The sequence below is a fragment of the Squalius cephalus genome (assembly GCF_949319135.1).
Source record: "Squalius cephalus genome assembly, chromosome: 3".
NCBI classification, from domain to species: Eukaryota; Metazoa; Chordata; class Actinopteri; order Cypriniformes; family Leuciscidae; genus Squalius; species Squalius cephalus.
This window is the reverse complement of record NC_137124.1, coordinates 1,434,581-1,459,757: the sequence shown is the minus strand read 5'-3', so window position 1 is coordinate 1,459,757 and position 25,177 is coordinate 1,434,581. Positions and strand designations below refer to the sequence as shown.

General features: G+C 39.1%; 1 protein-coding gene across 1 annotated transcript; it reads right to left on the bottom strand.

Moving 5' to 3' along the window:
• Nucleotides 1–3,825: 3,825 nt before the first annotated feature.
• LOC307155498 (uncharacterized protein) lies at nt 3,826–24,429 on the bottom strand. The gene is made up of 10 exons (XM_079866182.1): nt 24,399–24,429; nt 22,125–22,189; nt 21,128–21,243; nt 10,727–11,265; nt 10,390–10,454; nt 9,246–9,427; nt 9,013–9,125; nt 8,863–8,927; nt 8,588–8,766; nt 3,826–5,056 (listed from the first exon to the last, which is right to left on the bottom strand). The coding sequence occupies exons 2-10, from the start codon at nt 22,142–22,144 to the stop codon at nt 4,965–4,967; spliced, it is 1,371 nt and encodes a 456-aa protein (XP_079722308.1). The 5' UTR covers nt 22,145–22,189; nt 24,399–24,429; the 3' UTR covers nt 3,826–4,964.
• Nucleotides 24,430–25,177: the final 748 nt, after the last annotated feature.

Below are 25,177 nucleotides of genomic sequence, written 5' to 3'. Positions count from 1 at the left end.
GCGGTAGCATACAATGGCAGAGGGAGGCGAGACGCGAGTGCGAGAAAATTAAAAACTACTTTAAAAGCCTACATCTGGGCACATTTCGGCTTTGATGAACAACCTGGTAAGCACGACCTGCAGAAGACACGCGCTGTGACCAGCTTTTCAATTCAATTCAATTCAATTCAGTTCAATTCACATTTATTTGTATAGCGCTTTTCACAATACACATCGTTTCAAAGCAGCTTTACAAAAAATGCACATTACAGTTTACAGTGATCTGTCATCAGAGGTAAATGTCTAAGTTATGTATTTCAAAAAATGTACATATACAAAATCACAGTTAGCAAAAAAAATAATTAATTTAAACAATGTAATAATTTAATTCATTTGAATTCTTATGTAATATTAATTGAGAGACAAATGAATTTATTTAATGGTATCACTCACGCACTGGGCCGTCTCTCAATTAATATAAGTCTTTTGTATTTTAGGCCTAAGACTTTGAACAAGTTGCTTTCCATCACTAAAGTATATTTTTATTTTGGTGTACTGAACGTGTACTGTGATTAGTGATGTCTGAATTACTGTATGTGCTGTGCTGTTGTTTTTTGGGCTCCTCTACTGTTGACACCCAGCAGATGGCGCTATTTAATTGTTTGTGGGATTATATATATATGAAGAGTTCAGATGCAAAAGCCAAGTGCCATGTGAAATTTTCTTCTAGAATGATCATTTTTATCAAGCTTGTATATTTAAGTTCAGTAATTTCACTTAAATGACAATTAATAGGTAATTTTCATTGACACTGAAGTGAAATTACTGAACTTAAATATACGAGTTTGAAAAAAATGATCATTCTAGAAGAAAATTTCAGATGGCACTTAGAGGCTTTTGCATCTGAACTCTTCATATATATATATAAATAAATGGCCAAATAGAAATCCTGAAATAACTCTGACTTTCAACAAACCCGCTGAACATCTCAGCCTTACTTGTAGTTGCTGTTATTGGTACTGGATTTGAGGACTCAGTGTTTAATGTTGAACTGGCGGATATTCCTGAATTATAGAGACTTGTTTCTCTGGCATCGTAATGAGATTAAGCCTAGATGAAGTGAGCTCTTTATTAGGCCACTGACATGAAAGTTGTCATATTTGTTAATAATTTGTTATTTCTGTTGAAGTAAATGATCAGGAAAGTTCTGGGATCACCTAAACTATTTTCAGTGTTATGTTGAATCAAAAATAAAATATTTTAACATAAAAAATTAAAAGCAAACCTACAGTAGTGGCCAAAAGTGTTGTCCGGAAGGGATAGCCTATTTGTTTTTAATGAAACCATGGTATGGTTTGTTCCATACAAACCATCAAAATATGGGGAAAGTATTTTATTTAGTTTAAAAGATATATATACTCACACTTGATGCACACACTTTTTTGCTGAGTGTGTTGCAGACATCATCTATAGAATGAATATATATATATATATATATATATATATATATATATATATATATATATATATATATATATATATATATATATATATATTCTATATATGATGTCTGCAACACACTCCAAAAAAGTTGGGACAGAGGCAGAATAAAAGTGAAAAAATGATAGAATATCCAAGTTATACTGCTTTAAAACTAATATGCAGGTGAATTGTTAATAAGTGAGGCAATCATTATTGGGAATAAAAGCATCTCAGTCTTTGCATGCAAAGATGAGTCATGGCTCATTACTTTGTGCCAAATATCGTGAGAGAATCATCAAACAATTAAAAAATCACATTTCTCAATGCAAGATTGCAAAGAATTGAAGTCTTTCACCGTCCCGCACACATACAGTGGGGAGAACAAGTATTTGAAACACTGCTGATTTTGCAGGTTTTCCCACTTACAAAGCATGTAGGAATCTGTAATTTTTATCATAGGTACTCTTCAACTGTGAGTGACGGAATCTAAAACAAAAATCCAGAAAATCACATTGTATGATTTTTAAGTAATTCTTTTGCATTTTTTTGCATGACATAAGTATTTGATGCATCAGAAAAGCAGAACTTAATATCTGGTATAGAAACCTTTGTTTGCAATTACAGAGATCATACGTTTCCTGTAGTTCTTGACCAGGTTTGCACACACTGCAGGGATTCTGGCCCACTCCTCCATATAGACCTTCTCCAGATCCTTCAGGTTTCGGGGCTGTCGCTGGGCAATACGGACTTTCAGCTCCCTCCAAAGATTTTCTATTGGGTTTAGGTCTGGAGACTGGCTAGGCCCCTCCAGGACCTTGAGATGCTTCTTACACTCCTTAGATGCCCTGGCTGTGTGTTTCGGATCGTTGTCATGCTGGAAGAACCAGCCACGACCCATCTTCAATGCTCTTACTGAGGGAAGGAGGTTGTTGGCCAAGATCTCGTGATACATGGCCCAATCCATCCTCCCCTCAATACGGTGCAGTCGTCCTGTCCCCTTTTCAGAAAAGCATCCCCAAAGAATGATGTTTCCACCTCCATGCTTCACTTTTGGTGTTCTTGGGGTTGTACTCATCCTTCTTCTTCCTCCAAACACGGCGAGTGGAGTTTAGACCAAAAAGCTCTATTTTTGTCTCATCAGACGACATGACCTTCTCCCATTCCTCCTCTGGATCATCCAGATGGTCTTTGGCAAACTTCAGACGGGCCTGGACATGCGCTGGCTTGAGCACGGGGACCTTGCAAAATCGGCAGAGTACCAAATACTTGTTCTCCCCACTGTATGCTGTGAAAAGATTCAGGGAATCCAGAGAAATCTCAGCCCGTGTCGGGCAAGGCAGGAGACCTCTGTTGAATGTGTGTGACTAGGGCTGAGTGATATATCAAATAATTGATATCGATATTCGATATACAGTATATCTCGATATGTTTGCATTTATTTTAAATAATAAAAAAAACATAATTTTCTTTTGCCCCCATTAAAAAAACAACAAAAACAATTTAGATAGAACAGCTATTGTTACAAAGTAAATACATTTAAGCCTTTTTATTACATGAACAGATAGAACAGCTTCTGTGACGACTCTATCGCGGTAATCTGTGGCGGTGACAAATGACAAGAAAATGGGACGTAATATTGGACGTTCGGCGAGTTCTTTTGGAAAGTATGCTTGAATTCGAAATATTCGATATTCACGATATTTACACATTTTCCATCATTGTTAAAATAATGAAATATAATCGCTAATATTCGCTATATCGCCCAGCCCTGCCTTTGACACCTCAGAAGACATTGCATGAGAAACCGCCAAGCGACAAGTGCAAAAGCTAATGCCTGTCACGGTATATGGCTCAGTGCAAACGGCATGGGTTTAGTGTGATGGTATCGCTGATGTGGAGACGTGTGTGTGGATCGTATACTGCAACATTAGTAACTTCAGTTCTGAAATGATAAAACTGTAATTAAAAGGAAAGGTGATGTGAGACAGTGGGAAACATGCCATCAAAATCAAAAATACAATAAAGCTGGTCAGTGAAAACACTGGAAATCTTTTCTCTGTACTTTTGACAGGTAAATAAAAGTTCAAGAGACAAACATTTCATTGCGTTATCACATTTCTTTCTTTCTTTCTTTCTTTCTTTCTTTCTTTCTTTCTTTCTTTCTTTCTTTCTTTCTTTCGTTTTGTGGAACAATAAATGGTGTGTTTTTACATTCATCCCCATAACTTTCATTGTATGGAAGGTAAAAACAAAATATATTTTGTGTGTGTGTGTGGTGGTGGTGGTGGTGGTGGTGGGGGGGGGGGGGGGGGTATGATCGTTGAGAGAAAGGAAGAAGAGAGAAAAAATAATAATACAATGTCTAAAACTGAGAATAATCTTTTTTTTTTATTATTATCATTGTTTATCACCATTATAATACAATAGTCACCAGAGTTTATTTAGCAAGTGATAAATATAACTACATAGCCTACATAATAACTGTTATTACCACATCCAGTGTGAACAATACAGCAATACAATTCACAGAAAAGACTTTGAGTTTAGCATTAAATTAACATCAGAAATATATATTTTTTACTAGAATAAATAATTTAGAAAATACTGGTATTATACAGATCATTTTGCATGAAACATGTCAGATGAGGAGTTTAGTTTTGTACAGGTTTATGTGTTATGTAATATTATCAGACTTATTATCCATGCGTTTTCCCACCAGACATTTCTGAGTTTTTACAGGTTTTCATAATCTTTGAAATACTTCATCCTTTTGCTTACCAAAACCTGTTTCAGACTCTTCAAAGTCGGCCAGCATAAAAGAGACCTAGTTTTTCCACGACACAGCTTGTGTTCGGTTTCAGTGGAGCAGTCATGTAGCTTTTAAAAGAGATGTGAGTATGTGTGTACATGAGATAAAGGTTTGGCTGTGAAACCTTATGAAGATATAAATCATTTTTAAGTGAACCTTTTCCATCTGTCAGGACATGAAAAATACATGGTAGTTATGTTTCTGTTCTCCTTCAATTTTAATATGTAGAGTATTTTAATCTATATGGAGTAGTTCTGATCATTTTGATAAAACTGGGAATCAAATGAAATAGTCCATGGAACATTTTGACTGATCACTTAATGTAAAAACATGCCATTTTAAAAACTAATTGCAGGTATTTGTGGAACTTGTGTTAGCATACACACTTTACAACCTTTTAGATTTTACAAACCAGTGTCGTGAATTGAAGTATTTATCAAATAAAAACTACTGTACCTAAGTGCACAATGCTGGGTTCTGACTTAAATCTATAAAAACACAGGAATATACAGATCCAGATCTGATATCTGAAGTCTAGTGTGAAGTTTTCAGAATAGGATTATGTAAAAATAGTACGTTCATTACTACTCGTTAAGTAGCATCAGTAGCTCTATGTAAGAGTCCTTCACTTGAGCAGATGTTGAAGGCAACGTTCAGACCCGTCTGAATCAGTTACAGAGATTAATAGTTATGTTCAATCAAACCACGAAACCAGAAGTGACACAGCGGCCAGAAGTAACGCGGTCAACACACTGATCTTGCTGCTGACTTCTGCTGATGAAAATGCTGCGTTGAAAAGAGAACAGACAGAAGTTATCATTCAGTGAACATTAGGAATTTTGCCTAAAGCTCATCTAGTACAGTAGACAGAGTAGGGTTGGGCGATATGCTCCATTTTCATATCGTCCTATCGTCAGCCTGTGAGATCGGCGATACACGATATTATCGTGAGGGGGCGGGGCTTACTTATTTGATTATTAACTTGCTTATTTACTCATCAATTTGCTTGTTTTATTACTTCGTTTTAAATGAGAATCTTTTTCTATTTTGCTAGCAAAGGTGGAGTGTTTATTAATAGGCTAAATCAGGTTATTTCCTGGTATAGTGAGGTAAAAAAAAAAGATCCTAATCATTCTTGTATCTGACTCGGAGTATTCCAACATGTCAGCGGGAAATTTACAGACACATTATCCTCTCATGCCGTTACAGATGCAGCATTTTGACTGTAGGCTGCTTCTGCACGAGATGAGAACACGTTTTAATTTATTGGGTCAAGAAAGAGTCGGAGTCTGCGATATGTCCTCCTACCAGTGCTCTCTCTCTGTGTGGATGCACTTCACTTATGCGCACCGCACTTCAATAAGCCCAAATAACGCGGGTTAATGTGTTTTAAATGCCGGGAGAAATCAGAGGCAAAAATCTAAAAGTCGATCGGTTATACGCCTACTTAAACTTATGACTTACTTGACTCTGATAAAGGAAAATGGGTTAATCCGTTTACATGACCACATGCATTGTCAGTTTATTCAGCATAATCGAGTTAATAACGTGCATGTAAACGCGACCATTCCCTGAAAACGAAAGCAGAAACGGACTGAGCTTTCGCTGCATTAACGGCGCGTTCTCTCAGAGACGACGGTGGATATAACGGTAGGCTACAGCAACTATCTTAATTTACTGGCTTAATATTTCTATTGTGGACTTACATTATTGACAGTGAAAAAATTAGAAGAATATTTCTTGTTAAACAAGTTTGAAGTTGCTTGTGATTTTCACAGATGGCATTGGCAGAGTTTCACAGATGCTTCGTGAACTAAAGACTTTTATTAGGCCTAGCTAGGCGGCCTATATAATTTTATTGATATTATTATTATAATTAATATTTTGTAATTGTATTGTTTTTAGTGTTATTAGTGTCATTAAATATTTTGTTAATGTGCTATGGAAACAAAATACTGACAAACAACGATGCCGCGTCTTCATCTTGGCTCTGTATAAGAATGATGTGTCTGTTAAAACAAGCACTCTTGACAATTTGTGAATGGATCACCTTGCAATTAAATTTCGTTGTGGGGTGTAGTTTTTTAGTCTGTTTTAAAAACATTTTCTTTGAGGAGTCCTCATACGCGCGCGTCGGTGATGTCGCAAGTGTGGTTATGTGGTGATGTCACAAGTGTGGTTGTGGTGATGTCGTTATGAATTTAGGCAAGGCAAATATAATTGTAGTTCCTAATTAATTTAATAACTATACTAGCTTCATAATAATAATAATGATTTAATACATTAATGGGAAAACGAGCCAATTATCGTATTGATATCGTCAAAGGCATCTGCCATCGGCGATATTTCTGTCTATCGTCGATACACGATACTATCGTCTATCGGCACAACCCTAAGACAGAGTACAGTTGCAACACTTCAAGTTTGAAGCGTTAATATCCATGCGCACATTCTCTCTCTGCGTGAAAACATTCAAGCTTACAGTCCGCATTCCTTCACAGATATAGGGCCCTATCTTGCACCCAGCGCAATTGACTTTGTACAGCGACGCATGTGTCATTTTGCACCCGCTCACAGCAGACTTTTCCCTCCACAGACGCACGCCGGTAAACTTGGGAATGAACTTGTGCTCCCGGGGCAGTTCAGTGCAAAGAGGAGGCGTGTTCCAGCGCAAACGTTCCCTGGTGCTATTTTGCAGTTTCAGAAAACAATTCCTCCACTGACCAGGAAAAACCTTGTCTAAAGTCAGTGGCGCATGTTATTCATATGCTATTTTAAGGGTGCATGCTTGGCCATAATCAATGTAGCGTGTGCTCAACGCGCATGCACTTTGCTTCTCTCATCTACACAGAAACAGCAGTTTTCATTTTTGCAAACCATACATTATTACAAGGAAAAATATTACCACACGAGGGAAATCATTCTTGTGTCCATGAAGATATAGGCATAAATCTAGCTTACACATTTACCCAAATTATCATACGCCTGTTTAAGCAAAGCTAATTTGGGTGTGTTTCTCCATCCCCAATGTCACTTCTCTGTGTTTTACGGCCCTGACGAGAACGCCGGTCTCCTCGGCTGTGAACCGCTCCTGGCAAATCCGCCGTTATAATAGCAATCCGCCATGGAACAAGCGCGCCTGCTCTTAAAGGGAATGTGAGATGTCGCTCTGATTGGTTTATTTCACGTTACGCTCAAACCACACCTATGAGTAATGAAGCTACTTCAGACCAACACATTTTAGATTTGCGTCGGAGAGTCATTTATCCCGCCGGTTTAATAGCAACAGCGCCCGAGACCCGCCCACAAAGTTACTTGCGTTTCGCGCTTGATACTTGCGTTTCAGATCGTTAAAATAGGGCCCATAGAGTCCTTTTCTTCTGCTCATTTTTATTGGGAATACAATTGTGGCCAAAAGTGTTGTACGTGGGGATATCTGTTTTTAATGGCCCTACAAGTTGGATTAAGCCATCAAAATATGAGGAAAGAACAAAATGCAAAAACTTGGCGATGGTATTTATCTGTGTTATTTGGAGAAAAAAAAGGCAAACTACAGCTAAAGTTTTTATTTTACTATACAAAAAAAAAAAAGAGGTGACAGGAACAAGCATACATTGACAATAACATAATCAGTTATTAATATTTTGTTGGTTCTCTCATAATTTCTTTGTATGGCAGCCTGGACAAAAATCATGTCCACACAATTTGTCATATTGCGTTATTATCACAAATAAAACCGACTCCAAGCACAACTGAACAATATGACTACAAAATCTTATACACATTTAATATTTGAACAAAGGGTGAAGATGTGAATTCACTGAAATCACTTTTGGCCACTCTTGTCTGATAATAAAAACAAACTGTGCCTATTATTGATGATTAATACATATTCTTCTTCGAAACAGAGCCTGAAATTTAGAGAATTTGCTATTAATAAACACCTAAAAGCATACTTGGATGCTAGATTGTGCTATGGTGCAGTTTGAGTTAAGTTTTTTTTTTATTAAGTTGAATGTAAACTAAAAAGTGGTATAAATTTTCGAAATTAAGCGCTTGGTTTGATCTTCTCACCTGCGGATAATTTACTCATTCAACCTGTTTGTTATAGTGAATAACTTTCCCGCATTATTAGCACAGAACTTGCATGAGTGAGTTAAATTATGTGTAATATCTGCGCCAATATCTAAATAATAATATAAAAAAAATAAAAAATGAACAGATTGTTACAACTGTACACTTTCCTACATTGATATGAGTGCAGTTATCAAAGTATAAATACTCATCTGAGCAAAAAGATTAAAGTGCAACACTTACCTGTGCCATTTATCACAATTTCATTTGTGAAGATCTGGAAGGGTAACGAGTTGCTTCTGGCTGCTCGAACAATAGTGTTCACTATCTGGGTGCTGTTGGGGAGAGCGGCGTTCGCTGCAAATGTAAGATCCATGGAGTTTCGGATCGAGGGTACACTCCTTGTTTTTACACTGGCATCACTACAGAGAGTTTCAAATCAAAGTTCATTAATTAAAACTATGCAGTATTATGTTAAATCAAAAGCTATGTTCAAGAACACGCCAGCATATAAATACCTGAAGTTGTTTATGGTTATGATGCTGAATGATGCAGGGTAATCGGCAAAGAAAAACGGTTCAAGCTGCAAAACAAGAGTGTTGTTTAGACTAAATTGGCACAAGCATGTTTGCCGAAATAACCAAAAAAAGTAGACGTGTCACACCTACCCCTGTTTTTATCATTGTTGCCCTGTTCTTAAATTCAGGTGAAGTTGTAATTGAAAGAGCAGCCGCAAAGGTCCCATTAGTCAGGATTGTCAGTGGAATTATCTGCAGTGATTCTACAAAAATTATTTGAAAAGGTATCACATATTGCACAGAATTTTCTAGCCAAGTCAACATGGTACATTTCATAGCAATTGGGCATATCAGATAACTGTACATCGACTGTGATGACTTACTGATGACACTAATAGTGTTGGCATCAACGGTGATGTTGAGGCCGGAGTTTGGATTCGTGGCTGCTTCTTTCAGAGTCTCCACAATGGAAGTGCTGCTGGGAATGGGTTCGGTTGACTTTTCACTAAACACTATCTCAACCTCTGCCTGGACATTTTGCTCTGCTCTGGTTTTGGCAACAGCTCTGAAATGAAAAACAAGAGATTATAACTGCTTCCAGATATACTGTGCAACTAACCATAAATGCAACTAACCACACAACCATAAATGCTTAGGAAAGCAAATATTCAAAAAGGAGATGACATCTTCTCATGTTTTGAGCTGTGTTGACAGTAATGAGTATGGTAATCATGATAAATTACAATGAAAGTACAAAATTAGTTTTTCTTGTCAGGGGGATTTAAGTACAGGCATTCCCATTGCTCAAACAGCAGAGCATCACGCTCGCAGCGGCAAAGTCATGGGTTCCAATGCGAGTACTGATGGAATATATTACATTAAATGTAAGTTCTAATGCATCTAATCTAATGCATAAATTATCTAATGAGTTAATACGACATTCTTCAGTACTTTAAGAACGTCACAAAATCTGTCAGACTGAAAGCATGATGGAGTGGAAATTTTAGGGATGCACCGATATGAAAATCTTGGCTGATACCAATAACCGATAATTCTTTATATTTGAAAGCCGATAACCGATATATTGTCCGACAATTTAAATCCAAAATTTTATAGAATGTTTGAGAGCCTGATTACAAAAACAAAAGTCTCACCATCAAAAGCCATGTCCCAAACACACAATTATTATGTTCTTATGAAAATTGTATGTAGCCGATATGACAGATTTGTGCTGCACATGTTGCAGTGAACTGTATTTTCCTTTTGAAGTGATTCCAATCATATTTCATGCCATTCAAAACCATCATGTTGAACAGTGCGCATCTGAAGTGTCTCAGCTGAAGGAAATCATACATTATTTAATTGCTTTAATATATCGGCCAAATTTTCTTATCGGGCCGATAACGATAACATAAAAATGTAAAAAAAAGAATTTAGCCGATACCAATATGGTGGCCGATATATCGTGCATCCCAAGCAAATTTAATAAAGAAATCATTTAAGTAATGAAGCAAACTTTTAACTTACATGAAACGAATCACGATGGTCCTGATGAAAAGGTCCCCATACTTATTTTTATAGACGATATCAAACTGTAAAAACAGTGAGTCAGTTTTAGGAATATTTCAAAATATTCTATGAAAATAAAACAATTACAATTACTGCTAATAAACATTTATATTTGAAACCAAGTTTAGATTTTCCTTTTAGAATTGTACTATTATAAAAAAAAGAAAAAGAAAAATGTAAGCATTTAAAATCATGAAACATTTTAAAATATATATATTGTTCTGCAGTTCCCTCAACCCTACAGAAGATAAGCAGTTTTGAAGAATGGATGAATGTTCTGCAGTTTGAAACTTACCTGACTCTCTACTTGTGTGGCTAGTTCCTGAAATTCTGGACTTTGTGGGTTTTCAAGTTGTGGAACAAATATCACAATAATGACAATCTGTATGGCTACCGATGGCGGAGGACGTGGTGGTAGTGTGGTTGTTGTGGTGGTGGTGGTGGTGGGCGTTGTTGTTGTTGTTGTTGTTGTTGTTGTTTGTGTGGTGGTTGGTTTTGTTGTAGTTGTAGTAGGACGGGTTGTGGTTGTAGTTGTAGTTGTAGTAGGACTGGTTGTGGTTGTATTTGTAGTAGGACTGGTTGTGGTTGTAGTTGTAGTAGGACTGGTTGTAGTTCTATTTGTAGTAGGACTGGTTGTGGTTGTAGTTGTAGTAGGACTGGTTGTAGTTGTATTTGTAGTAGGAGGGGTTGTGGTTGTAGTTGTAGTAGGACTGGTTGTAGTTGTAGTTGTAGTAGGACTGGTTGTAATTGTGGTAGGACTGGTTGTGGTTGTAGTTGTAGTTGTAGTTGTAGTAGGACTGGTTGTGGTTGTAGTTGTAGGGTTGGGTGGATTTACTGTTGTGTGTTTGGATAATTTGTAGAATAAAGTTAAATAAAATAACAATTGAGAAAACTATTAATCTTCAGCAAAATCCATAAAAATATTGTATAAACAAAAACTACAAACAACTATAGTTTAATAACAATAAAGAGTAACACAGAAAGCATTCCAAACCGTTTAGAATGACATTGCATTGATGATATTGCTTGATTGACTTACCATTAACACTGGTGATGTTTAGAGTGGTGTTGCCATTTAAAATGGCTTTGGATATAGTCGTGTCACTGGGTACGGTTCTAAATGTTACATCCATATCAGTGATGATTGATCCAGCACTACAGAACGGACGGGGGAGAGAAAGAGTCATTGTCATTGTTTTTTTTTTTAAATGTAAGACTCAGTGTACAAACTCTCATAAGCATTTGGTGAAGTGTTCATGCAGCTATTATTGTTATCTTGTGGTTTTATACAAGTCTGTCAGATGCTGTTGTTAACAAAATATAGATGATTCAAAAAAACATTTGACAGTTGCTGATATATTTTGCCCTAGTGTACCAGTAGAATTCTAGATTTACAAATTCCTTTTGCAAGTTTTGTAATAATCTTGACGTTTTGTTTTATAAATAAGGAGCCCAACAACCGATGGGACAGCCCACACTGAGATCTCATCTCACCATCATTGAATCCGTCTGGGATTACATGAAAAAACACAAGCAATTGAGACTAAAGCCATACATAGATCTGTGAAAGCCTTTCCAAGATGCTGGAACAACCTGCCAGCAAACTACTGCACTGTTTAAGGGTTAATGTCTACTAAGCAAATCAAGTCAGTGTTTGGTGTGACCACACTTTGCCTTCAAAACAAGTCTTTCCTAGGAGTTTTTTAAGGTTGGTTGTTCCAAGCATCTTGGAGAAGTTGCCATAGTTCTTCTATGAATTTATGGTGTTTAGCCTCAGTTGTTTCTGTGTCTTCCATGTAATTCTCGATAATGGTGGGATCAGATCTCTGTGTGGCGCACATCTTCTGTTATAAAACTCCTTGTTCATACAAAAATATCACTGAATTATTACAGCATTCGTAATAGGAATGTTTGGAAATCTAAAATTGTTATTTCCAACTTGTCCACTAAAGCTATATATAGAGAGAGAGCTGTCTAGACTGTAGACATTTTTTGTTTTCCAAAAATGAAATGTATTCTTATAATAAGGAAAGAAATACCCACCGGAATGAAGTAACTTTCATTTCAACGAAGGAGTTACCGAATTCCCTTTTAAAGATTGGCTTAATCTGTGTAAAACAGATTCACAATGTCAAGTTCAACATTTAGTTACAAATTTTAACCACAGTTAAAAACATACAACATGAAAGACATTTGGTGGTCATTAATTCTTTTTTACATGATCTGCCATTATTATTTACAAATTTAAGTGCATATTAACATTTACTGTAGTAGTCTACTCTTTAGTTCTTGTTCAATGGTGTATCTTAAAGTGCACCTGTTATTCTATTTTAAGGTCTATTTTAGGTTAAAAAACCCACATTATTTTCACATAATATACATTGCACATCACCTCATTTCTCAAAGAGTCTGGTAACTGTTTGTTTGTTAATTCAGTCTCTCTAAACCCCTCCTTTCTGCAAGCCTACCCTGCACTGATTGGTCAGATGGCCCAGTCTGCTGTGATTGGTCTACCGCTTACAGTGAACGTTGGAAACAAAACGCCTATTAGCATATCTGAATTCCAGCTCTTCCTCAGCTCTTGATCACGGTGATATGAACAGTAGCGATGGCGTGGATTTTACCGTATCAATCTCATCAAAGTGGATTTGCTTTGTCAGCAGAAAACAGCGTCTTCTCGACACGAACAACACAAACCAAACTCTTCGTCTCAGATAAACTACAGTGTTTGAGGGCGGGGCTAAGATACGCTGTTCAGCCAATCAAGACCACAGGCTGGCATTATGCAAATTAGTTACAAACCTATGCGGGTTCAGCAGGAACTAAGACTGAATTACTGAAGCTTTTACCTTCACAAAGAGCTCTATTACACACTGCATGTAAGGCAATACTCGGTTACACTTTATTTTAAGGGGTCATTGTTACAGTGTAATTATATATTTAAGTACTGAGAAATATTAAGCAACTACATGTACTTACTATAGGGTTAGGGTAGGATTAGGATTTGGTTGAGGGTTAGTTGCATGTAATCATGCTGTTATTACTATGGTAAGTACATGTAACATATGTGACAAGGACAAAGTAAAATAAAGTGTTCCCCAATACTCTAAAAAGCATAATAGGGGAACTTTAAATTTGTTTGTACATCATCTGGAACAAGTTTTTAAAGGGGTGGATGATTTAACTTTTCTAACTTTAGTTAGTGTGTAATGTTGCTGTTTGAGCATAAACAACATCTGCAAAGTTACAACGCTCAAAGTTCAAAGCAAAGGGAGATATTTGCTTTTAAATAAATTGTTTTTTAAGGACTACAACAAATGGCTGGTAGAGACTACACGACATTCCTCCAGGGTTAGTGACATCATCAACCCTAAAATGCACATAAACCCCGCCCCCGGAACACCAGTCTGTGTTGAGAAGAGGAAGAGTTGTTGTAGTCGAGCACATTTGTGAGTCAGCTCAAACTGTAACATCCGTCTTTCACATGCAATAGAAAGTCACACTGAGTGCATCTCACAACAGTTCCTATACGAGCGATTTATAGATTATCATGACAGAATATGCTAATTGAAGATAGTTAACGCCACATCAGCAACATAAATAAAAAACTAACCATTCAAAAACGTCCTGTTGCATTCTACGTGTTGTCACTTCTTCTTGAGTCTCTCCATCTTTGTCTGACTCCGTTTAAACATAAAAGGCAGAACAGTTTCTGTCATTTTAGTGTGTGTCTGCATGAGGTAATCGGAGCTGCTAACAAGCTCCGCCCTCTGTGCCGGGAGCAGCAGCATATTTGCATTTAAAGGGCCAGACACAAAACGGTGCGTTTTTGCTAACCCTCAAAAAGTGACAACTTTAACATGCTATATAAAAATATCTGTGCGGCATTTTGAGCTAAAACTTCACACACACACACACACACACACACACACACACACACACACACACACACACACACACACTCTGGGGACATCAGAGATTTATTTTACATATTGTGAAAAGGGCATTATACAACCCCTTTAAATGCTTGGAGGGAGTATTTGCATGTATTTTCACCTATTTTGTCTGGTGTTGTTGCTTATTATTTCTGTTGTTATTTATTCACTTATCTTTTCAGCTCATAACTTTTAAACCATTTGGTGTAGGGATGTAGTTTTTTCCCCTCTGTATCCTTGTTCAATAGACCACCTGAGTGACCAGTGAGGGGTTTTTAATTGTCACTGTCTTTATTACTTAAGTCTTCCACAATGAATTTAACTTAGGGTGGACTGCTTAAACTCTTAGCCATGGCTGCACTTTCCAAAATCATTGTAAGCCTACGTTGATCATAGAACAAGGATTTATTAAAAGACTACTTACTACCTTCATTTTTGTGTTTGCGTGCATTTATCAAACTCAGACCCTTTTTTTTTTTTGCTGATCCATAAAATGATTCCATCTGTGACTCAAAAACCACCATATGATTCGAACTTTGAGTTATATGATCCGTTGCATCACTATTAAGTGGTTGAAAGTAAAATCTGGACTAGAAGTTATTTAAAAAACAGCTAATTGATATCTACACCTGGATGCGAATAAAATACAGCACTATCTGCACTTAAATAACGTACATTACATATGATGGTTGCAAATAGTTTACACTAATATTCATATTAGGATTCAAAATAAAATGCTTAATACATTAAAATGCAAGAACATTACTGTTTATTTTGCAATAAATTGCAAATTGCATGTGCCTTAAATATTTATAACACAACTTACCTCTGTTATGGTTTTGTTTTCTCTGTTTTTAAATGCTTCTGATGATGGATTTGACAGGTCAGATTCAAAAGCTTCATTGCTGGAAAACCTAACAAGAACTGTAGAGGTTAAAGGAGTTGTGACCGTTTTTTCAGATGTAGAAGTAAGTTGTGTTGTTGTTGCGGTTAGAGGGGAAGAAGTCGTTGTTGTAGTGCCCGCTGATGTTTGAGTTGGTGGAGCTGTTGTAGTTTCAGTTACAGTAGTTGTAGTGCCCGCTGATGTTTGAGTTGGCGGAGCTGTTGTAGTTTCAGTAGTTGTAGTGCCCGCTGATGTTTGAGTTGGCGGAGCTGTTGTAGTTTCAGTAGTTGTAGTGCCCGCTGATGTTTGAGTTGTCGGAGATGTTGTAGTTTCAGTAGTTGTAGTGCCCGCTGATGTTTGAGTTGGCGGAGCTGTTGTAGTTTCAGTAGTTGTAGTGCCCGCTGATGTTTGAGTTGGTGGAGCTGTTGTAGTTTCAGTAGTTGTAGTGCCCGCTGATGTTTGAGTTGGCGGAGCTGTTGTAGTTTCAGTAGTTGTAGTGCCCGCTGATGTTTGAGTTGGCGGAGCTGTTGTAGTTTCAGTAGTTGTAGTGCCCGCTGATGTTTGAGTTGTCGGAGCTGTTGTAGTTTCAGTAGTTGTAGTGCCCGCTGATGTTTGAGTTGGCGGAGCTGTTGTAGTTTCAGTAGTTGTAGTGCCCGCTGATGTTTGAGTTGGCGGAGCTGTTGTAGTTTCTGTTGTTGTAGTGCCCACTGATGTTTGAGTTGTCTGAGCTGTTGTAGTTTCAGTAGTTGTAGTGTCCGCTGATGTTTGAGTTGTCGGAGCTGTTGTAGTTTCAGTAGTTGTAGTGCCCGCTGATGTTTGAGTTGGTGGAGCTGTTGTAGTTTCAGTAGTTGTAGTGCCCGCTGATGTTTGAGTTGGTGGAGCTGTTGTAGTTTCAGCAGTTGTGGTGCCCGCTGATGTTGGAGTTGGCGGAGCTGTTGTAGTTTCAGTAGTTGTACTGCCCGCTGATGTTTGAGTTGGCGGAGCTGTTGTAGTTACAGTAGTTGTAGTGCCCTCTGATGTTTGAGTTGGCGGAGCTGTTGTAGTTTCAGTAGTTGTAGTGCCCGCTGATGTTTGAGTTGGCGGAGCTGTTGTAGTTACAGTAGTTGTAGTGCCCGCTGATGTTTGAGTTGGCGGAGCTGTTGTAGTTTCAGTAGTTGTAGTGCCCGCTGATGTTTGAGTTGGCGGAGCTGTTGTAGTTACAGTAGTTGTACTGCCCGCTGATGTTTGAGTTGGCGGAGCTGTTGTAGTTACAGTAGTTGTACTGCCCGCTGATGTTTGAGTTGGCGGAGCTGTTGTAGTTACAGTAGTTGTAGTGCCCGCTGATGTTTGAGTTGGCGGAGCTGTTGTAGTTTCAGTAGTTGTAGTGCCCGCTGATGTTTGAGTTGGCGGAGCTGTTGTAGTTTCAGTAGTTGTACTGCCCGCTGATGTTTGAGTTGGCGGAGCTGTTGTAGTTTCAGTAGTTGTAGTGCCCGCTGATGTTTGAGTTGGCGGAGCTGTTGTAGTTTCAGTAGTTGTACTGCCCGCTGATGTTTGAGTTGGCGGAGCTGTTGTAGTTTCAGTAGTTGTAGTGCCCGCTGATGTTTGAGTTGGCGGAGCTGTTGTAGTTTCAGTAGTTGTACTGCCCGCTGATGTTTGAGTTGGTGGAGCTGTTGTAGTTTCAGTAGTTGTAGTGCCCGCTGATGTTTGAGTTGGCGGAGCTGTTGTAGTTTCAGTAGTTGTACTGCCCTCTGATGTTTGAGTTGGCGGAGCTGTTGTAGTTTCAGCAGTTGTAGTGCCCGCTGATGTTTGAGTTGGCGGAGCTGTTGTAGTTACAGTAGTTGTAGTGCCCTCTGATGTTTGAGTTGGCGGAGCTGTTGTAGTTTCAGTAGTTGTACTGCCCGCTGATGTTTGAGTTGGCGGAGCTGTTGTAGTTTCAGTAGTTGTAGTGCCCGCTGATGTTTGAGTTGGCGGAGCTGTTGTAGTTACAGTAGTTGTAGTGCCCTCTGATGTTTGAGTTGGCGGAGCTGTTGTAGTTTCAGTAGTTGTAGTGCCCGCTGATGTTTGAGTTGGCGGAGCTGTTGTGGTTTCAGTAGTTGTAGTGCCCGCTGATGTTTGAGTTGGCGGAGCTGTTGTGGTTTCAGTAGTTGTAGTGCCCGCTGATGTTTGAGTTGGCGGAGCTGTTGTAGTTTCAGTAGTTGTAGTGCCCGCTGATGTTTGAGTTGGCGGAGCTGTTGTAGTTTCAGTAGTTGTAGTGCCCGGTGATGTTTGAGTTGGCGGAGCTGTTGTAGTTTCAGTAGTTGTAGTGCCCGCTGATGTTTGAGTTGGCGGAGCTGTTGTGGTTTCAGTAGTTGTAGTGCCCGCTGATGTTTGAGTTGGCGGAGCTGTTGTGGTTTCAGTAGTTGTAGTGCCCGCTGATGTTTGAGTTGGCGGAGCTGTTGTAGTTTCAGTAGTTGTAGTGCCCGCTGATGTTTGAGTTGGCGGAGCTGTTGTAGTTACAGTAGTTGTACTGCCCGCTGATGTTTGAGTTGGCGGAGCTGTTGTAGTTTCAGAAGTTGTAGTGCCCACTGATGTTTGAGTTGGCGGAGCTGTTGTGGTTTCAGTAGTTGTAGTGCCCGCTGATGTTTGAGTTGGCAGAGCTGTTGTAGTTTCAGTAGTTGTCGTGTCCGCTGATGTTTGAGTTGGTGGAGCTGTTGTAGTTACAGTAGTTGTAGTGCCCGCTGATGTTTGAGTTGTCTGAGCTGTTGTAGTTTCAGTAGTTGTAGTGCCCGCTGATGTTTGAGTTGGCGGAGCTGTTGTAGTTTCAGAAGTTGTAGTGCCCACTGATGTTTGAGTTGGCGGAGCTGTTGTGGTTTCAGTAGTTGTAGTGCCCGCTGATGTTTGAGTTGGCAGAGCTGTTGTAGTTTCAGTAGTTGTCGTGTCCGCTGATGTTTGAGTTGGTGGAGCTGTTGTAGTTACAGTAGTTGTACTGCCCGCTGATGTTTGAGTTGGCGGAGCTGTTGTAGTTTCAGTAGTTGTAGTGCCCGCTGATGTTTGAGTTGTCTGAGCTGTTGTAGTTTCAGTAGTTGTAGTGCCCGCTGATGTTTGAGTTGGCGGAGCTGTTGTAGTTTCAGAAGTTGTAGTGCCCACTGATGTTTGAGTTGGCGGAGCTGTTGTGGTTTCAGTAGTTGTAGTGCCCGCTGATGTTTGAGTTGGCAGAGCTGTTGTAGTTTCAGTAGTTGTCGTGTCCGCTGATGTTTGAGTTGGTGGAGCTGTTGTAGTTACAGTAGTTGTACTGCCCGCTGATGTTTGAGTTGGCGGAGCTGTTGTAGTTTCAGTAGTTGTAGTGCCCGCTGATGTTTGAGTTGGCAGAGCTGTTGTAGTTTCAGTAGTTGTAGTGCCCGCTGATGTTTGAGTTGGCGGAGCTGTTGTAGTTACAGTAGTTGTAGTGCCCTCTGATGTTTGAGTTGGCGGAGCTGTTGTAGTTTCAGTAGTTGTAGTGCCCGCTGATGTTTGAGTTGGCGGAGCTGTTGTAGTTACAGTAGTTGTAGTGCCCTCTGATGTTTGAGTTGGCGGAGCTGTTGTAGTTTCAGTAGTTGTACTGCCCGCTGATGTTTGAGTTGGCGGAGCTGTTGTAGTTTCAGTAGTTGTAGTGCCCGCTGATGTTTGAGTTGGCGGAGCTGTTGTAGTTTCAGTAGTTGTAGTGCCCGCTGATGTTTGAGTTGGCGGAGCTGTTGTAGTTTCAGTAGTTGTACTGCCCGCTGATGTTTGAGTTGGTGGAGCTGTTGTAGTTTCAGTAGTTGTAGTGCCCGCTGATGTTTGAGTTGGCGGAGCTGTTGTAGTTACAGTAGTTGTAGTGCCCTCTGATGTTTGAGTTGGCGGAGCTGTTGTAGTTTCAGTAGTTGTAGTGCCCGCTGATGTTTGAGTTGGCGGAGCTGTTGTAGTTTGAGTAGTTGTAGTGCCCGCTGATGTTTGAGTTGGTGGAGCTGTTGTAGTTTCAGTAGTTGTTGTGCCCGCTGATGTTTGAGTTGGCGGAGCTGTTGTAGTTTCAGTAGTTGTAGTGCCCGCTGATGTTTGAGTTGGCGGAGCTGTTGTAGTTTCAGTAGTTGTAGTGCCCGCTGATGTTTGAGTTGGCGGAGCTGTTGTAGTTTCAGTAGTTGTACTGCCCGCTGATGTTTGAGTTGGCGGAGCTGTTGTAGTTTCAGTAGTTGTAGTGCCCGCTGATGTTTGAGTTGGCGGAGCTGTTGTAGTTACAGTAGTTGTAGTGCCCTCTGATGTTTGAATTGGCGGAGCTGTTGTAGTTTCAGTAGTTGTAGTGCCCGCTGATGTTTGAGTTGGCGGAGCTGTTGTAGTTACAGTAGTTGTAGTGCCCGCTGATGTTTGAGTTGGCAGAGCTGTTGTAGTTTCAGAAGTTGTAGTTCCAGCTGATGTTTGAGTTGGCAGAGCTGTTGTAGTTTCAGTAGTTGTAGTGCCCACTGATGTTTGAGTTGGTGGAGCGGTTGTAGTTTCAGTAGTTGTAGTGCCTGCTGATGTTTGAGTTGGCAGAGCTGTTGTAGTTTCAGTAGTTGTACTGCCCGCTGATGTTTGAGTTGGCGGAGCTGTTGTAGTTTCAGTAGTTGTAGTGCCCGCTGATGTTTGAGTTGGCGGAGCTGTTGTAGTTACAGTAGTTGTAGTGCCCTCTGATGTTTGAGTTGGCGGAGCTGTTGTAGTTTCAGTAGTTGTACTGCCCGCTGATGTTTGAGTTGGCGGAGCTGTTGTAGTTACAGTAGTTGTAGTGCCCTCTGATGTTTGAGTTGGCGGAGCTGTTGTAGTTTCAGTAGTTGTAGTGCCCTCTGATGTTTGAGTTGGCGGAGCTGTTGTAGTTTCAGTAGTTGTAGTGCCCGCTGATGTTTGAGTTGGCGGAGCTGTTGTAGTTTCAGTAGTTGTAGTGCCCGCTGATGTTTGAGTTGGCGGAGCTGTTGTAGTTACAGTAGTTGTAGTGCCCGCTGATGTTTGAGTTGGCAGAGCTGTTGTAGTTTCAGAAGTTGTAGTTCCCGCTGATGTTTGAGTTGGCAGAGCTGTTGTAGTTTCAGTAGTTGTAGTGCCCACTGATGTTTGAGTTGGCAGAGCTGTTGTAGTTTCAGTAGTTGTAGTGCCTGCTGATGTTTGAGTTGGCAGAGCTGTTGTAGTTTCAGTAGTTGTCGTGTCCGCTGATGTTTGAGTTGGCGGAGCTGTTGTGGTTTCAGTAGTTGTAGTGCCCACTGATGTTTGAGTTGGCGGAGCTGTTGTAGTTTCAGTAGTTGTCGTGTCCGCTGATGTTTGAGTTGGTGGAGCTGTTGTAGTTACAGTAGTTGTACTGCCCGCTGATGTTTGAGTTGGCGGAGCTGTTGTAGTTTCAGTAGTTGTAGTGCCCGCTGATGTTTGAGTTGGCAGAGCTGTTGTAGTTTCAGTAGTTGTAGTGCCCGCTGATGTTTGAGTTGGCGGAGCTGTTGTAGTTTCAGTAGTTGTAGTGCCCACTGATGTTTGAGTTGGCGGAGCTGTTGTGGTTTCAGTAGTTGTAGTGCCCGCTGATGTTTGAGTTGGCAGAGCTGTTGTAGTTTCAGTAGTTGTAGTGCCCGCTGATGTTTGAGTTGGCTGAACTGTTGTAGTTTCAGTAGTTGTAGTGTCCGCTGATGTTTGAGTTGGCTGAGCTGTAGGACTGGTTGTAGTGGCTTTGGTAGTCGTGTTGAGTGGATTTACTGTTGTGTGTTTGGATAATTTGTAGAATAAAGTTTAATAAAATAACAGTTGAGAAAACTATTAATCTTCAGCAAAATCCATATAAAATATTGTATGAACAACAAATACACACAACTATAGTTTAATAAAAATAAAGATTAACACAGAAAGCATTCCAAACCGTTTTGAATGACATTGCATTGATGATATTGCTTGATTGACTTACCATCAACACTGGTGATGTTTAGAGTGGTGTTGCCATTTAAAATGGCTTTGGATATATTCGTTTCACTGGGTGTGGTTGTAAATGTTACATTCATATCAGTGATGATTGATCCAGCACTACAGAAGGGATGGGGGAGAGAAAGAGTCATTGCCATTTTTTTAAAATGTTTTTAAAAGTGGTTTTATACAAATCTGTCAAATGCTGTTAATAACAAAATATAACATTTGACGAACATTTGATTAAAAAAAAAAAAAAAAACAACGTGACAGTTGCCGATATCTTTTGCCATAGTGTACCAGTAGAATTCTAGATTTACAAATTCCTTTTGCAAGTTTTGGAATAATCTTGACATGTTTTGTTTTATAAATAAGGAGCCCAACAACCGATGGTACAGCCCACACTGAGATCTCATCTCACCATCATTGAATCCGTCTGGGATTGCATGAAAAAAACACAAGCAATTGAGACTAAAGCCATCCTTAGAACTGTGAAAGCCTCTCCAAGATGCTGGAACAACCTGCCAGCAAACTACTGCACTGTTTAAGAGTTAATGTCTATTAAGCAAATCAAGTCAGTGTTTGGTGTGACCACACTTTGCCTTCAAAACATCTGTTTCCTAGGAGTTTTTTAAGGTTGGTTGTTCCAAGCATCTTGGAGAAGTTGCCATAGTTCTTCTATAAATTTATGGTGTTTAGCCTCAGTTGTTTCTGTGTCTTCCATGTAATTCTCGATAATAGTGGGATCAGATCTCTGTGTGGTGCACATCTTCTGTTATAAAACTCTTTGTTCATACAAAAATATTTCTGAATTATTACAGCATTTGTAATAGAAATGTTTGGAAATCTAAAATTGTTATTTCTAACTTGTGTGTATATATATATATATGTGTGTGTGTGTGTGTGTGTGTGTATGTATATGTATATGTATATATGTGTATCTGTATACATTTTTGTTTTCCAAAAATGAAATGTATTATTATTAGGAAAGAAATACCCACCGGAACGAGATAACTTTCATTTCAACGAAGGAGCTACCGAATTCCCTTTTAAAGATTGGCTTAATCTGTGGAAAACAGATTCAAAATGTCAGGTTCAATATTTAGTAACGAATTCAAAAACCTACAACATGAAAGACATTTGGTGATCATTCATTCATTTTTACATGATGTGCAGCACAAAGCTTTGTTTACAAAAGAAATAATGTTAGCAATTAAATGTTACATCGCAGCCATGGAAATATTGGGGGAGAATTGGGATTCACGACGAATGAGAGAGTTGTGCGTGAGCCCATAAATTTAAGCTTTGTCGGCTTTGAATTCTGTTTTGCGATCTGGTCACCCGATTATCAGCGAATTTAACAATATTCCATTAGTTATTCCATATAGAAAGCTTGAATTGTCTACTTTTAAACAAAACATTTCAAAAAGAAAATAAACCGACTAGCCTACACTGCTTATGTATTTCATATGAAATGTGCATTTCTCTCTATAGGCGCGTTCACTGCGAAGATGACAAGTCAGCATCGCCAACTTCATCTTTGTAGCCGACACTGACACAGAAAACACTAGTTTATTAAAAAACAATTAAAATGTCTCCTTGCTATATTTGACACATTCATAATCATTACTTTTGCCGGTTCTTTGTGACAGCTGTTATGTGCGTTATTGGCAGCGTCACCCTCCGGTTACATGAACGCGTCACTGCATCAGCACCAAAAACATGGAGATTTTATTTTAGAGAATAATCGCACAACCTATTCGATATTCTATAATTAAATCAACTAATCGAATATTCAAAAATCGTGACTCATCCCTGCATGGAATCTCTTGTTTCGTTTCCCAAATCTTCACTCACGTCTCACCATTTTGTAAGGGGATTATAAACATTTCTTCATTGGTTTGCTTTTAATTAGGCCTATTGTATTCATATCCTTTACTGTGGTAAAGTAAAAAAACGCTGTAGCACAGATAGCCTACATTTTTACTTGCATGTCAAATTCTTTTTAACACAGTTTGTGCTTGTTATTAGACATGGTAAGGCGTGTCAAGTTTATTTGTTAACCGCGTTTCATACGCGCGGGTGATTTTAGTTTGGCAAAGGCAGTGTTGAGAAGAGGAAGAGTTGTTGGAGTAGAGCACATTTGTGAGTCTGCTCAAGCTGTCACATCCGTCTTTTCACATGCAATACAAGACGTACATAACACAAATGCAATATCATGTCACTCTGTAGGCATCTTACAACCGTCCCTGCACAAGCGATTTTATAGTTTTTCATTGCAGAATATGCTAATTGAAGATAGATAACTCCACATCAGCAACATAAATTCATCAACTAACCATTCAGAAACATCCTGTTGTATTCTACATGTTGTCACTTCTTCTTGAGTCTCTCCACCATTGTCCGACTCCAGTTTAAACATAAAAGGCTGAACAGTTTCTGACATTTTAGTGCGTGTCTGCATGAGGTAATTGGAGCTGCTAACTCTTGAAGCTCCGCCCTCTGTACCAGGAGCAGTAGCTCATTTGCATTTAAAGGGACACACACAAAACTTTTACTGACCCTCAAAAAGGGACAATTTTAACATGTTGTAAAAATAAATCTGTCGGGTATTTTTAGCTAAAACTTCACATACATACTCTGGGGACATCAAAGACTTTTTTTACACATTGTAAAAAGTGGCATTATACCACCCCTTTAACTTAGGATGGACTGCTTCAACTCTTAGCCATGGCTGCGTTTCCCAAAAGCATCATAAGCCTAAGTTGATCGTAGAACAATTGCATGGATCTCCTTGTATGGATGTACCTGTGTATTTATTAAAAGACTACCTACTACCTTCTGAGTGTCTGTGTGCGTTTACCTAACTCAAACCCTTGTTTTTTCGTGACTCAAAAACCGCAATTTTCATCTGTGACTCAAAAACCGCAATATTATCTGAACTGTGAGTTTTGTAATTTTGTCATTTCCAGATTTTGCTTTCACTATTTAATAGTGGTGCAGGGGATCACACCACTATTAAGTAGTGAAAGCAAAATCTGGACTACAAATTATTAAAATACCAGTAAATTCATATTTACACCCGGACACGAATAAAATAGAACATTATTTGCACTTAAATAACATACATTACATATGTTGGGTGCAAATAGTTTACACGAATATTTATATTAGGGTTCAAAAATAAAATGCTTAATATATTAAAATGGAAGAATGTTACTATTTAGTTTGTAGTGCAAATCACATGTGCCTTAAACATTGATCATACAACTTACCTCTGTTATGATTTTGTTTTCTCTGATTTTAAATGCTTCTGATGATGAATTTGACAGTTCAGTTTCAAAAGCTTCATTGCTGGAAAAACTGACAAGAAATGTAGAGGTTAAAGGAGTTGTGACCGTTTTTTCAGTTGTAGAAGTAAGTTGTGTTGTTGTTGCGGTTAGAGGGGAAGAAGTCGTTGCTGTAGTGCCCGCTGATGTTTGAGTTGGCGGAGCTGTTGTAGTTTCAGTTGATGTTGGAGTTGTCTGAGCTGTTGTAGTTTCAGTAGTTGTAGCTTCAGTTGATGTTGGAGTTGTCTGAGCTGTTGTAGTTTCAGTAGTTGTAGCTTCAGTTGATGTTTGAGTTGGCGGAGCTGTTGTAGTTTCAGTAGTTGTAGTGCCCGCTGATGTTTGAGTTGGCGGAGCTGTTGTAGTTTCAGTAGTTGTAGCTTCAGTTGATGTTGGAGTTGTCTGAGCTGTTGTAGTTTCAGTAGTTGTAGTGCCCGCTGATGTTTGAGTTGTCTGAGCTGTTGTAGTTTCAGTAGTTGTAGCTTCAGTTGATGTTGGAGTTGTCTGAGCTGTTGTAGTTTCAGTAGTTGTAGCTTCAGTTGATGTTGGAGTTGTCTGAGCTGTTGTAGTTTCAGTAGTTGTAGCTTCAGTTGATGTTTGAGTTGGCGGAGCTGTTGTAGTTTCAGTAGTTGTAGTGCCCGCTGATGTTTGAGTTGGCGGAGCTGTTGTAGTTTCAGTAGTTGTAGCTTCAGTTGATGTTGGAGTTGGCTGAGCTGTTGTAGTTTCAG

What these genes read in the sequence shown, in the direction of transcription:
- LOC307155498 (XM_079866182.1), bottom strand. Translation starts at nt 22,144, where the DNA reads ATGAAAGTTATCTCGTTCCG. An exon ending in CAACACTATTAGTGTCATCA is followed by an intron (nt 9,126 to 9,245) that starts GTAAGTCATCAC and finishes TAATTTTTGTAG; the next exon opens with AATCACTGCAGATAATTCCA. An exon ending in ATAACCATAAACAACTTCAG is followed by an intron (nt 8,767 to 8,862) that starts GTATTTATATGC and finishes AACTCTCTGTAG; the next exon opens with TGATGCCAGTGTAAAAACAA.